The sequence below is a fragment of the Peromyscus californicus genome, unplaced genomic scaffold, assembly GCF_007827085.1.
Source record: "Peromyscus californicus insignis strain IS unplaced genomic scaffold, ASM782708v3 Scaffold_11__1_contigs__length_118956290, whole genome shotgun sequence".
Classification (NCBI taxonomy): domain Eukaryota; kingdom Metazoa; phylum Chordata; class Mammalia; order Rodentia; family Cricetidae; genus Peromyscus; species Peromyscus californicus.
In genome coordinates, this window is record NW_026294402.1 from 3,534,657 (window position 1) to 3,550,098 (window position 15,442).

A 15,442-nucleotide genomic window follows, 5' to 3' on the forward strand; every position below is an offset into this window, starting at 1 on the left:
CATGAATAATTTCTTCAATTAATTCAAGTAGTTGTTATTGAATATCAGTTTTTAGCAAAAATAAAAATCTGGCATAAAAACAAGGTGTATTTTCTTTGGCTCCACCCTGCACTAGAGGATATCGTGTGGTTTTAGAAGAAAATCTTCTTTTTTTTTTTGTTTTTCGAGACAGGGTTTCTCTGTGTAGCTTTGCGCCTTTCCTGGAACTCGCTTTGTAGACCAGGCTGGCCTCGAACTCACAGAGATCCGCCTGCCTCTGCCTCCCAAGTGCTGGGATTAAAGGCGTGTGCCACCACCGCCCGGCAGATAATAGAAGAAAATCTTAAATGAGCTGTGTCTGCTTCTCCCATCAGGACCTACACAGTCTAGAGGATAAATAATGATGATTAGTCTGCTTCCTTAAATCTTACAGGTCACTAGAAGAGGAACTAGAGATGTTTAGGTTTTGTTTTTGTCTCTTCTCAATTTTTCAAAGATTTTGCCTTCTCCACCATGAAAGTAAGCTCATGTTTGTGCATACTTTGTATGGTGTTTTCATGCAGTTATGTATGAGAATGTGATACAGTTTCTGGTACTAGTAATCTAATAGACAGAGACAAGATGGCTGCATCTTCCCCCCACCTAAGCCCTCATCTATTAGAAATAGGACAAAGATGTCCATTCATATGCCCATTCTAGCTTAGAGACAGAATTCTTACCACAGCTCGAGGAACCTGCACTTGGGTTGCACTTCAAGGCTGAGGCTGTAGCAGGGAGGTACTTCCTAACCTTTACCCATGGGCAGCATTCTACTCTGAGTCACTGTGTCCAGAAGGAGCTTTGCATCTTGGAACCTTCTTACCATTTCTAGAAAACTGTCAGTACAGAGTAGCCAGGCCTTAACTGAGGTTAAGGAGTCATTTAAAAAAAAAAAGGAGAGAATCAAATCAGAAGGGAAAGCAAACTTAGCATTGTAATACCATGTCCACTTGGGCGAGATAAAGGCAATTAGATGAAAGTGATGGACATTTGCATTAAGCTCGGGATATCCTTGCTGCTCCTTTGCTGTTCAGCCACAGAGATGGAAAGTGAAGAGGAAGGGCAGCCCCTCCTCCTTAGTCCCCAGGGAGGCTCACACTGGAGTGCTCCTTCCAGCTAGAACACCCGAAGCCTTGCATTCTCACTCACTCTGTGTACTACTTTGTAATCAGTCTTCTCTGACTGCAAACTCAGTATATGATGCAGAATGCTTGTGATCAAACTTCCACATTATTTGCCTCCAGTCAGAAGGACCTGTTCATTGTCATTCTAAGCCAATGTGGTCTCCATCCCCTGGTGACAGCTGCCACCCAGTGATTGATGCATTAAACTGACGGCCTTGTAAATCTCTTCCTGTGAGAGTGGAAGTGAGAAGTGCTTGGCCATAGAAACATTTCTGCAGCATGATGGTGTCTTTCCAAGGGGAACTAGACTTGTGTGCTTTACCTAGATTGCAGAAGGAACCTAATGGAGAAGGGATGATGCAAATTGGCTTAGAACCCCTGCATGTGAGAGTGGAACCTATGACTACCGCAACTTCGGCTCAGCATTCTTCAAGAAAGCCTGATGCCGGTCCAGTGCTGTTGGTTTTCTTCCTTCCACCAGTGGTTTCTCTCTATCTGCTTGTTGGGAAAGAGGCTATGAACCAAAAGAAGCAAGGGCATTGACTGCAGCTTTACCGTGTCCTCTTCACTTCCGTTATTCTCCTTAAAAAGGTGGGGAGCAAAGAAATGTAGTCACATGTGGAAGTCGCTTAGCACAAGGCTGCAGTAAAGAAACAGCTCAGTGTGAATACGCCCTGTCTTTTACCTTTGTGGGCATCATGAACCCACCCACCCCCATGTTAATTTCATCTCTTTTCTCTTCTTTGGACAAATGCATTGTCATTATTACTGGCAGCAGATTTGGCCCTCTACCTCAGCCTGGTCTACCAGCCCAATAATGCACAGGCCAGCATGAGTATTTGCCTCAAGGTGACACTTGTAATAGCTGACTGCTGCACTTCTTAATCCATTTATGCAGTCCCTCCTCCTTTGCTTGCAGTGGTTGGCAGGGCTTTAGCGGCAATAAAAGTGGTCCCTTTCCCAAGACAGTTCATTCAATTTAAAGCTGGATTGATTATAGCTAAACTTATGACATGTCTTTACAAAGGAAGAAAAAACAGCAATAAATTATGTACAGTGATTATTTGGCATTTATTGAGTCCCCACAGTGTCCTGGGCTCAGCATATAACAGCTAGGAATAAACCGCTGCCCTTGAGAATCAAAGCACAGCTGTCTATCTGAAAAGGTATTCAGGGCAGCCCATCAATCCAGGTGCCATTTAACTCCCATACAAGGGTCACCTGACCATATGGCCACTCAGTCTCACTCAGTGAAGTCTTGTGATTGTGTGGAGTTAATGGACTCTTGGCCCATATCTATGTGTTCTCTTAATTTTCCTTCTCTCAGAACCGTTTTACTATCATCATTGGCTTTTGGTCTATGCCCCAGAGATCACTCCTTCCTGCTTCTCAAACAGCTTTGTGTTAAGACGAAGGCTTTTGCAGAAGCTAGAGTGCTGGTGAGGATGGCATTGCCCGGCCAGCCCCTGTGATGTTTCTCTGCCTGGCTGGTGCACAGGGTAAGGTGCTAAGGGCGTGTGCAGGATTTTCTTCTGCTATTGTACAGTCGTTACAGGGTGTGCGTCAATCAGAGAATTCAGATGTAGATTTTGAGAACACCTTTTAAAATGTAAGTCATGCAGCAATCATGCAAGTAAATATTTATAGTTGTCTTGGTTTCTGTTCTGGTGCTGTAGAAAATACCTAAACACCATGCGATGGGGGAAAGAAGGCTTTGCTTTGGCTCAGAGGTTGACATTATAGTCCATCACTGTGGGGAGCCCCAGCAGGAGGAGCTTGAGGGGGCAGCTGCTCACACTGCACTAGTAGATAAGAGTCAAGAAGCAACAACTCCAATGCTCACATCACATTTTCATTTGATGCATTCAGGATCCCTGCTCAAGGAGAGTTTCCACCCACATTTAAGACGAATCTTACCTTATCAATTAACCTCACAAGAGTGCCTGGAAACCTGACTGCCAACCATCACAACAACTTAGATTTGAGTTTAGTGTAACATTCTTAATTCATAGAAATCCCCATTCAGCATATTCAATAAAGAGAGAAGTAGAGAGGAGAAAACCTGGCATTTTCTCTCCTTATTTTAACCATCGACTTTTAAAGGGGGAAAAATACAGGTGGAGAGAATCACGTGAATAGAGAATATTAACTAGCATTCATCATACAACAGGTCCACTCTGTTCAACCTTCTAAAGAGCTAAATGCTTTAGAGGAGGAAGCAGGGGCTCCAAGCTGTTAAACAACTTCCCACTGAAAGGAGACATAAGATAAAAATCACATTCTCACTAAAGAGCAAGACACTACTGCCACCTAGGACTCGATGCATACACATGCACCCTGTCTGCCCCACCTAGGGTTCGATGCACACACATGCACCCTGTTTGCCCCACCTAGGACTCAATGCACACACATGTACCCTGTTCGTCCCCCCTAGGACTCGATGCACACACATGCACCGTTTGCCCCACCTAGGACTCGATGCACACACATGCACCCTGTCTGCCCCCCTAGGACTCGATGCACACACATGTACCCTGTCTGCCCCACCTAGGGTTCAATGCACACACATGCACCCTGTTTGCCTTACCATACCATTCTCACTAGTACTTTGACTGGCTTTGGAATTAAAATAAAAAATTAAACCTTTTTCTTTGTATTGTTTCTATGTAAACACCAGCATCAGAAATCATTAGACAATGTTAGAGCAAATCTCCTAATGTTCCCCCATATAATTCAGATTATATCTAAGTAACGGCTGGGATTTGGGGTGTGTTTGTTTCTTAAGAGAAAGATAAAAGCAATTATTTTAAATTGCCAAATGTTTCATTTTCTTACCTCGAGCCATTTTGTTGTTTATTTCTTTTTTTCTTTTTGCATCATTTTTTAAGGTACCAAGGCAAGGCCTTGTGGCACATGTCTGTAATCCTAGCACACAGGAGGTGAGTGAGTCAGGAGTTGTCATTTTCAGCTAGATAGCAAATTCAGGGCAAGCCTGGGCTACATGAAACCTGTCTCAAAAAAGTTACACATGCACAGGTTATATGAAATTGAGCCAAGATTAAAATTTCAGGTAATGATTTTGTTATTTTGAAGGTCATATAGGATCAAAAGAGAAACTGGATTTTTCCACTCACAGTAAGATCCCAAGGACAAATTTAGCACCTGCGTTAGGTTTATCTCAGATCAGAATCTTTGCTCATGCTTCTGTCTGCTCATGTGCTCACTGCCTGTGTGTCTTTGCCCACAGTGGACCTGGACAGGCTCAACGATGACGTCAAGCGTTACAGTTGCACTCCCAGGAATCACTCAGTCAATCTGAGGGAGGAGTTAAAGCTGACCAATGCGGTCTTCTTCCCCAGATGCCTGCTTGTGCAGCGTTGTGGGGGCAACTGCGGTTGTGGAACTGTCAACTGGAAGTCCTGCACCTGCAGCTCGGGGAAGACGGTGAAAAAGTATCACGAGGTATGTCCTCTCTCTCCAATGTCATGCCAGGGCTGTGCACAGCTATTCTATCCACATCCTCCTGCATCTGTGAGGTCATGGGAGATGATGGCGTCACTTAACATGGGTGCTCAAGGGACCGAAGGGATAGCTTAACGATAAAGACCACCGCTGGCCTTACAAAGGTGCATCTAGGTCTAACACTGGTTCCAGAGGATCCAGCGCCCTCTTTTGGCCCCCCCAGGCACTGCACATGCATGATGCACATACATACATGCAGATAAAATGCTCATACATGTAAAATGAAAAAAATGAAATCTGTAGAAAGAAATATGGTTGGTCAGTTGTTCATCCAGTCACAGGTGTGATTGGGAGCTAAAATTCTGTTTAAGTTAAGTGCCTTGGCTCAAGGGTTAATTCCATTCTGAAGAAGGGATTCCTAGTTTCAACCTTCCCAGTACACCATGTGGGTAGACAACTTAGATTATATAACTTCATGTATTGATAGAGACTTTTCAGAGCCTCTTTAGTCAACTTGTAAAGAAATTTGGTGTTTATTTATAGGCTATAACTGATAAGTCTAGGTGACTACAAGAAAATACTAAGGGCCAAATTTTCATTCAGTGGAATCATACTTGTAAAAGAAAAGCAAAGAGTAAAAAATGTAAATTGTCAGAGACCTTTTCATTCTCTAAATGTTGAAGCAGTTTTCATTTGTTTTCCTGGAAATGCTTATTTTTCCTAAATGGAATCCACTGCTACCTGGAGATTTAGCTCTTGGATTGTTAGTAAATATAAAGATCAAGATCAGAGGATACAAATTAAAAGAGAGCAATGTTTGTAACAGTGAGAACGCATTAGCTCACTGAGCAGCTTGCCAGTCATGCTGTAGGGAGGCTCTTTCTGTTGTATTCAGATGTAGCGGTCCAAGGCTGACAGAGTGGAAGGAGATGGGGCATCCCTGCAAATTCATTTAAAAATCCGAACATGTGAAGCAGATGTTACCATTGGGCAGCTTCGGGTGCTAAGGAGGTGTTTTAAGGGCAGTAGTACTTGGTGGCTGTGGTAGTTTAAATGTATTTGGCCCCCACAGCTCAAAGGGAGTGGCACTATTAGGAGGTGTGTCTCTGCTGGAGCAGGAATGGCCTTGTTGGAGGGAGTGGGTCACTTTGGAGGCAGGCTTTGAGGTCTCATACATGCTCAAGTATTTTAGCCCATTTCCTGTTGCCTGCACGTCAAGATGTAGCCAATACCACGTCTGCCTTCACACCGCCATACTCCCAGCTGCCATGTTTCCTACAATGATGATAATGGACTGAACCTCTGAAAATGTAAGCCACCTCAATTTAATGTGTTCCTTTATAAGAGTTGCCGTGGTCATGGTGTCTTTTCACAGCAATAAGAACCCTAACTAAGACAGTGGCTAATCATGAGAACCTGAGTCCAAAACCCAACAGAGCAAAGGAATACATAGACAGTCTCTCAAAACAAGACTTGCAGATTTGGAATTGCAGGTTTAGGAGCTGGGCATAGTGGGTTAAGTTTGTAATGTCAGCATTTGGGAAGCTGAGGCAGGAGAATTCCTGCAAATTAGAGGTCAGTCTAGGCTATATAATGAGTTCCAGACCGCGATCAAAACAAACAAACAAAAGATAAAACACTAGCTTTCAGGCAGGTACTTCTGTGGTGGTGGTGGTTGTTGTTGTTATGGTGATTTTCTGTCCTGAAAGCAATGAAACACTAAATTTTAGGTAACTTCTGGAGGGGGAAAAACTGAGCGCAGTGGCTAAGCTCAACTTAGAGAAGCGGAACTTACCATTTACACCCACACAAAGAGTATTTTCTTAGTCTTAAGAATAGTTGGCTCCACACCCACTGCTTTCAAAGGAAAAATAAAAGCCGTTTTCATATCAACAGAGTGCTATCGCCCCTGTTCATTATGTTTTATTTGTGTCTGAACTGATGAACCCTAGATTGGAGATTGTCCTTCAGTCTCAGAATGTCAGTTTTGTGATGTTTACCAAAAAGGATAAATGTAGGGTTCAGTAATCGGTGGTAGCTAAAATAATCTAGGAACTGGCAAGATCTACCGTGCAGTGGCTGTGAGCAACCATGCACAGGCCTGGCTTTGATGCGTTTGTGGACTGCTTTCCTTTTTCCTTTTATCCTGACTCTGGGGGAGCGGTTTCAGCCCTGACTCCCCCCACCCCATTCCTTACTCTGGAAACTCCCAGAGTGAATGTGGCATCACAGACGTCGGGTCTGTGTAATCTGAAGCATCCAGGTACTGTTCTTTCAGTACTTTCTCTATTGTCTCTGTTCAGCGTAACAGCCAGCCTCGAGCTGGTTCACACAATTAATAGAGAAAGAGGAAAGCCTTGCTCCCTTTGTTTGGTTGTGAGGTATAAAACGCCGGCGTTCTTTTGAGCATGCAGTGGATAGCCTCTCATTCAAACACGTGCCATAATATCTTTACAGCTAGGCCTCCGCAGAGTCCTGTATGAAATGACCCTGCCAAGCGCAGGACAAAAGCCCCAACAGCATCAGTCACTCAGTGACTGCACACCTGAAACAAACATGCCTGTCGCCTTCCCCTCCAACTGCTGAAATTCCCTGAAATGTGTCCTGACGGTCACTGTCAGGTGCTCTGTGGGAATGGCAGAGAGCCTCTTCTGGTTCTAGAAGAAACAGGCATAGTTGTTCAAACTATGTTCATTCATCTCATTAGGAGGAAGTGTAAGCCTTTTATTCTATTAGTTCTGTGCCTGTATTCTTACCTCTGCTACATTAAAGGCGGTTTCCCCAGTCCATGCTTGCAGCTGATGAGATGTGAAATGAGTTTCTATGAGAGATGATGGCCTTGAGGGATTAAGAACTTGTCACATATCGAGCCTGTATGCTTCTCCACAAGTATTTCAGTGCTCAACAGTCAGAGATAAGAATGTGACCAATTAGAAAGCTCTGGGTGAAGCCAACATTGTCACTGTTTGCACGGGCCACAGTCCAACATTGTCACTGTTTGCACGGGCCACAGTCCAACATTGTCACTGTTTGCACGGGCCACAGTCCAACATTGTCACTGTTTGCACGGGCCACAGTCCAACATTGTCACTGTTTGCACGGGCCACAGTACTTCTTTTGTAGTGGCATGAGCAGTCTTCAGTGCCAGACAGTGTTACTTCTGCTTTCAGACTTCAGGATCCTTAGATGATAGTGTTTGCTGCATAATCCTGAGGACCTGAGTTCAAATCCTTGGCACCCACCTAAAACCTGGGTATGATGGCACATGCCTGTAACCCCATCACTATGGCAGGTGGAGATGAGGGATCACTGGGCTTGCTCGACGCCAGGTCAGTTCCATGTTCAGTGAGAGACCCCTGCTCAAGATAATAGACAAGGAGTGGCAAGCAGGATACCAGAGGTCCTCCTCTGGTATCTACATATAGATGTCCACAGGCATACAAGACACACACACACACACACACACACACACACACACACACACACACAAATAAACATTTTTTGTTTTGTAGGTTTTCTGATTTCTCTTCTTTCATAGCATTCCTCCTATTCATCTTTGAGTATAAAATTGGAAAAATGTCATTTCCTCTACTCCTTCTAAGTTTGTGACTGAGGCCACCCTAATAAGAGAGATAGTAACAGAGATGCATATAGATGTAATACATTTCATATGACACAGGAGCCATTATAAGGAAATGAAGACCCTAACAGGTCAGCCTGCGTGGAGTTCTGTGTAGCAGGTTTGATGGAGGCCGTTAGGTGGTGGTGGAGTGTAAGTCAATGCTGATGAGCAAAGCCCTCTGGCCGCTCTGTTCAGTCTTCTCCTCTGTCCCTTTGTCTGAAAGATGACAGTGCTTTTTTCATCACAATAAAAAGGGTCCACGGCTCACAAGAGGGCCTCTTCTTTCATCAGGATACAGGGCTCACATGAGATCTTCTCATCCTGCTTCATGGGGTTTATGACCTATTTCACACGGGACAGTTCAGAGTGGCTGTAGAATGACTTCTGTTCTCCCCAAATAAAACTGGGTAGTGACTCTTTAAAAAGCAAAGCCTAGTTCATCCAGCATCTGATGGGAACAGATGCAGACCACAACCAAACATTAGGCAGAGCTCAGGGAATCCTGTTGAAGAGAGAGAGAAGGGATTGTAGGAGCCAGAGGTGTCAAGGACACCACAAGAAAACCCACAGAACCAACTGATGTGGGCTCATAAGGGCTCACAGAAACTGAACCGACAGCCAGGGAGCCTGCATGAGACTGACCTAGTCCCTCTGCACATATGTTACAGTTCTGTAGCTTGGTCCTCTTGTGGGACTCCTAATAGTGGGAGCAGGAACTGCCTCTGACTCTTTTACTGGCTTTTGGGACTCTACTCCTCATACTGGGTCACCTTGCCCAGCCTTAATACAGGGGAGATGCTTACTGCATCTTGATATGCCATGTTTCGTTGATTTCCATCAGAGACTTGTCCTTACCAAACAACCATGGAGGAGGAGGGAGGTAGGAGGTGGGGACAGAGGGAGGGCAGGACTGTGAAGAAAGAAGGGAGGCTGTAAAAGAAAGAAATAAAAGCAAGGCTCAGAGCTGAGGCTGTAGCTCAGTGGCAGAGTCCTTACCTGGCATACATCAGGTCCTCGGTTCAATCCCAGTCCTGTCAATAAATAACAATAATAATTCAATGATATTATTTCAAATCTCCCCTTCATAATGAACTGTGACTACATGCCATCGTTTATTCTCTAGGCTACAGCCAAAAACTTAGGAGACAGTGACAAATTTATTAATTTTATTTGCTTATTTTCTCTGTCCTTCCCCTACTGATACTGTCATGATGCTGTGAATTAATCAGGGTTCTCTAGAGTAACAAGAGTGATAGAAGTGGTGTGTGTGTGTGTGTGTGTGTGTGTGTGTGTGTGTGTGTGTGTGTGTGTGTGATAGAGAGAGACAGTGACAGAGCCAAGAGACAGAGAAATAGAGAGTGAGAATTTATTGAATTAGTGTATGTTTGGATACCCCAGCCATCCCAATCTGGCACCAAACACCTGGAGGGTTCCTGGAGAGCAGCATCCACAAAGAATAACAGCACAGTAGGCATGCCTAGGCTGAAGAGTGCTTAAGTATGAGCTGCTAACAGAACAGGCTGCAGTACTTAGGGTGTGTCTTCAGGAGTCAACTAAGGCAATCAAGTCAACTCCTCAGTTTAGGATCCCAGCTTACTGGTTTTAGGATATGGCAAGTTGGCACTAAAACCAAACATCACACATTAGCTTAGCTGCCTGCACTGTTTAATAAAACTTCCTGCAGTGATGGCATGAACTCTGCATGTCAGCGCAGCCCAAGGCAGAGGGTAGAGAAGTTCCTAGAAAGGTATGACTGCCAAGCATCTGAAATGTGCATAAGACAGACAGAAAGTGAATTTTTTAATTTAATTCCATCTTAAGTAATTAAAATACAAATTGCCATGTGGGCCAGTGGATATCATGTTGTATAGAGCAGAGACCTCTCTGTTGCTAGTACATTTATGGCGGTGGTTCTCAACCTTCCTAACCCTGCGACCCTTTAATACTGTTCCTCATATTGAGGTGGCCCCCAACCATAAAATTATTTTCATTGTTACTTCTTAGATATAATTTGGCTACTGTTATGAATAGTAATATAAATATCTGTGTTTTCTGATAGTCTTAGGTGACCCTTGTGAAAGAGTTGCTTGCCCACAAAGGGTTCATAACATGCAGGTTCAGAATTGCTGATTTACAACATCTAAAATCTTCCTTGCCTCTTTGTATGATAATACAGAACTTTATGTTTAAAAATAGGCATCTGATTATAGTGTGAAGGCTAGAAGATGTAAGTGGTCATTTATCCCTAAAAAACAAGCTTCATAAGAATCTATTCTGGAGGAATGAACAGCAAGTTATAAGACACAATAAGAAATAAAGGCTCAAAGGAGGAGAGGGTCCATGTTACAGTACTGAGATGTTAAATCTCTGCCGCTGCAGATTTAGAGGTGTATTGTTACTTTTTACGTGTTTGAAACTTGTTACTAAAACAACTTACACTTAACAAAGCAAACTAAGAACTAGAAGACCAAGAGCACAGATGTTCTGTTCTCTGCCAAAGGGAGCAGTGAGGTTGAGGTCATGAATGTAACTAGCCACAAGGAAAGTCAGGGGAACTTTTGATATTAATTTCTTGGAAACAGCATCCATGGAGCACACAGGGAGCCTTTCTCAACCTTTGAAGGTGCCATGAGTCATGCCTGTTTCCCTGCTGTGTGAGAGGGAACCAGGGGCAGGAAGAGGAAAGACGTAGGTTCAAGCTCTGCCCAGCCAGGAAGCAGCTGAATGCTAGCCAAGGAAATCCCTCAGTCACAGAGAAGCTTGGGACCTGAAAGAGCATGATATCCATTAGCTGTTCTTCTTTTTCCTCCCCTCAGAATCTCTTATTAAAATTGTATAAGCAATATAAAGGAATTGATGATTAAAGGGACATATGATTGGAAAGGAATAAAGATATGGTATGAGATGCTGCATGTATAAACAGCTTGTATAAAAAGGGAGTTTAGTCATTTAGTCATTTTCAGAATGACAATCATAACACTTGTGCTTCTTTCCATGTGGAGATGTGGGTGATTGATAGCATCCAGAGATTGTAAACCACAAGGCAAGTATGGACAGAACTATGAGAGCCAATGGCCTGACTGTCTCTAGACTGACCACTTGCCAGTCCTGCTCACTCACTTGCCAAGTGAAAGGACTCTTTGTTCCAATACTACAACATGTGGACATCCCTTTCCGGGACATCCCTTCCCCGGACATCCCTTCCTGGGAAACCCCTTCCCGGGACATCCCTTCCCCTGACATCCCTTCCCGGGACATCCCTTCCCAGGACACCCCTTCCCGGGACATCCCTTTCTGGGTCATCCCTTCCCCGGACGTCCCTTCCCGGGACACCCCTTCCCGGGACATGCCTTCCTGGGACACCCCTTCCCGGGACACCCCTTCCCGGGACACGCCTTCCCAGACCTTCTCAAACAACCTTAGCAATCCTGCAAGGACACAGCAGTCAAGGCCAACAAGGCCCACCTGTGTCACAAATGACACCCAAAGGTGTTCCAGAACTCCATGCAAGACAACTCCCATATTTTCCTGCAGCAGAGAGGCTAAATATGTAGACAGGGTTCCTCTAAAGTGACATTAAAATTATTTTACCATTTAATTCTACAAAGGTTCCCATGGTATTTCTGGCATGCTCATATAAAGCTTTTATTTGAAACAAATATCCACAGATGTGAAAATTACCTTTTCAGAACCCATAAGTGTTTTCTAAACCCTCACTGTAACCCAGGTCTCTGTCACCTTCAAACCTTTCTGTGTGTCATTTAAACTGTTTGTGGACACTTCCTTCTTTGAGGGTACTGTGTCTTAGCCATGCTTCAGCACTTCAGACACACTGTGCAGCCTCTGCCAAGTCATCACCCAGGGGAAAAACGTAATTCCTATTCCAAATACCTTTCCTCAGACACTCAGAGTAATTCACTGACATCCCTTGGAATGTGTGAATCTCTACATTCATATGAAGTCTTTACATGTGAAAGGAGTCAATATAGAAGCAAAAAGTAGGAATTTGTTTTGTAAGGAACTGAATCTCTGTGTTGAATACTGCCTGCTTTCAAAGTTAGATAAAAATCTTAAAAACTCCTAATGATTCAGGTTTATATAATACATTTGTCCTGAAATATGTACTTGTGTTTCTATGACAGCCATTAATTTGGGAATTGTTACAAGGTTTTAACAACTTTTTTTACATTCCCAATAAACAAGAGCTCACGATGACAGATAGCTTTTTCTGCCTGGTATTGTTTTATTAGTGTGATAGCCTTATAGCAATGACTCATTCACTGGTTTATTGGCAACAAGGCAAAGGACTATAGTCAAAATCGTGTCCAATTGTGACATTGGTAATTTATAAAGCTGAGCACCTCTGATTTTGTGGCACAAAAGCCATCAGTTTGGTCCATCACTCACCATTTAATAGATGCCGATTTCCTTGGCTTCATGGAGTTTTTCCAGACAACGAAAAGGAGTCAAGATTTCCATTTTCACCCATAGGTGCTGAGGCATGGCTGGCTGTACCTCGGTGGAATTTCATTTCCATGTGTATGCTTGTAGCTGTGAATCATAGCTCGGGAAATAGAAAAGCATTTTGTGATAATACCTATTACCAAGGTCCTTTGGCTGCTGTAATTAATTCAACAGTCACTTCCCTCTAAAGATGGCCAGGTAACCCATAACCTACCAGTTTGCTCTTGCTGATAAAAGCTTTTCATTTTTCTTTTAGCTTTCCATGCTTCCTCAAATCAGCCTTGCTTTCTTCTTCCTTTCAATACTGTGTACCTGAACTTAAGACTATTACATGGTCTGAAAGCTTTGAACATCAGTGCTGTGATCAGTCATTAAAGCAGTCCAATTTCCACTTTGTTGAAATAGTGCTTTTCTGACTTGTCTGGAGAAAGTGTCTGCCAATTCACTTTTTTTTTTCATTTCTTATCAGCAAAACACATATATACTGTGCTCTTGTAGCTTATTATAAAACACAGGGGTAAATCCCTGAACAATCAGAAAACCAGCTAGAAAACCTGCCCAGGCTCTTCTACCAAATATTCATTTTGTCTGCCATCAAATGGAAAGTAAGTCAACGGATCACTGATGTTTACAGGTTCCTGCCACTGAAAATTACCAGACCTTGATAATGGCCTTGTTTAAACTAATACTTAGGAAGCTCAGCTTCTTAGGAATCATGTTGTCCCCAAGTACCCCCAATCCTGTTTACAGGCAGATAGTCTGGGACAACAGTAAGGAAAATATACTGGAGAAATTCTTGGTGACACTACAGGGGTGCAACTCTGTCCTGTCTAAAACCTGCTTAGCAAATGCGGCAGTTTTCCTACTTGCCATGTGCAGGGCTGGTTGATACCCCAAAGTGCATGCCTTACTTAAATTTTCATTGAAGAACAAGATCTTTTTTGTATTGGATTACCCTGGTCTCTTCCATATTGCCTCCTGTGTTTGTTGGAGGCTTGATCACAGGGAAGATGTGAAAGAAAGAAAATTTTCCATATATTTCCACACAAACAACAGCACACATCATCTTCACCAAGCTATGTTTTTCAGGATCTACTTTATTGCCAACATGCTGCTTAGAATATAAGCAAAAACTTCCGTGGATAAGGACCTGGCCTAGGCCACCTGGAGCTGATTGCTTTCTGGTTCTCCTACTTACAAGCTCCATGATCTTGAGCAAATAACTTAATCCCTCTCTTAATCCATGCCTTAAATTAGGAAAATGGCAAATTCATCTAGCGAAGTCCAAATAATTTCATACTTGCCAACCCACTTACATCTAGAACATACTCAATGTTGGCAGTAATGTTTACCATCTTTATTTTTACAATCCAGTTAACAGAGAGAACATAAAAATTTATGCAAAATTGTGTGATGCAGATTATGCATACATAATTGCAGTAGAGTCACAGGAGAAAATTATACGAGCTATAAAACTGTCATTTGAACTGACTGAAGCATGGTCCTTTATTCTTCGATTTTTGTAATCATTCTTTCGAATCAAACTCCAGATCCCTCACTGGGATGAACATAATAAGTAGGGTTTGTCCTCTACCTTGCTGGAGAGCCCAGCAAACAGCTTTGCTGACAGCTAAATAAAAGGAGACTGCAGATTGGGATGCTCAGTGCTGAGGAGTCTTGGCATAGTTGTTCTTATACATGCCTTGGGTGTGGTTAAGACTCTCAGCACTGACTATGAGAGTAATGAAATAGCTAAGAATACAATTCATAGTGTAGAATTGTAGAGATGCTGTGGAAAGTGATACGGGCATTGAAGTAAGTTCCCCCTGCCCCATGGAGTCTTCAGTGAGGACCAGAACATACTAAACAAAGCATAAGGAGCTCCCACTGCACTTCATATTTGGCTCCAGGCAAAGCTTCAGATGCAGAAGGAAATGGCAGTTATATCACAGAGACATTTCATCAGCATTCTAGAAGCTAGAAGATAATGTCCTGGTCCAGGGCCTACGTCATCAGAAGACTGTAGACAATGGACTTCTCTGCCGTTGCAACCTTCCTGTCTAATCAGTGAACATGCATAGCCATACCTTTCTATCATGTAACAAACAGTGACCAAAGATGGGGAAAACCTGCACAGATGTTTGGAAAACTGCAAGGTGCTGCACAATTGTTTGTTGGTATCATGGCGAGGAAAGAAACAAAGAGGACATCCAGGCTGGGGGAACCTGTGTGCATAAAGGAGAGAAGCAAGGAGCTGATTACCTGTGAAGATGAGTTTGTGATGTTGCCAAGTGTATGTCTCTGGGACAGTGTTTGGCTCAGTGAAGCCTACAGCAGAAAAGAAGGCTTAGAGTCTCTTTAAACTAATTATTTGCAATGTTATTTTAGGGGCCAGAGAGATGGCTTAGCAGATAAAAATACTTGCTGTGCAAGCCTGATAACTGGATTCAATCCTCCAAACCCACAGTAGGAGAGAACTAACTCCCAAAAATTGTCCTGTGACCTCCACTGACTCTCTCTCTCTGTCTCTCTGTCTCTCTCTCTGTGTCTCTCTCTGTCTCTGTCTCTCTCTCTCACACACACACACATACACATTCACACACATATTGAATATGGTAACACAATGATGACTTACAAATATCAGTGTGTAATTATTTTATTGTAGCTGAGTATTTTGAATTGCAAAAGGCATTATATAGTCACAAATAAGTAATTTTGTGGCCAGCAATGGGCCTCTTGGGGAGAGGAGGAG

At 43.2% G+C, this 15,442-nt stretch overlaps 1 protein-coding gene across 4 annotated transcripts in view; it reads left to right on the forward strand.

Moving 5' to 3' along the window:
* The window catches only part of Pdgfd (platelet derived growth factor D), a 219,810-nt gene that overhangs the window by 199,898 nt on the left and 4,470 nt on the right, over positions 1 to 15,442 (forward strand). For all 4 annotated transcript variants that reach the window (XM_052751612.1, XM_052751607.1, XM_052751620.1 and 1 more), the window contains exon 7: positions 4,390 to 4,604. In XM_052751612.1, coding sequence (XP_052607572.1) covers positions 4,390 to 4,604 — 215 coding nt within the window. The remainder of the gene's footprint in view (positions 1 to 4,389; positions 4,605 to 15,442) is intronic.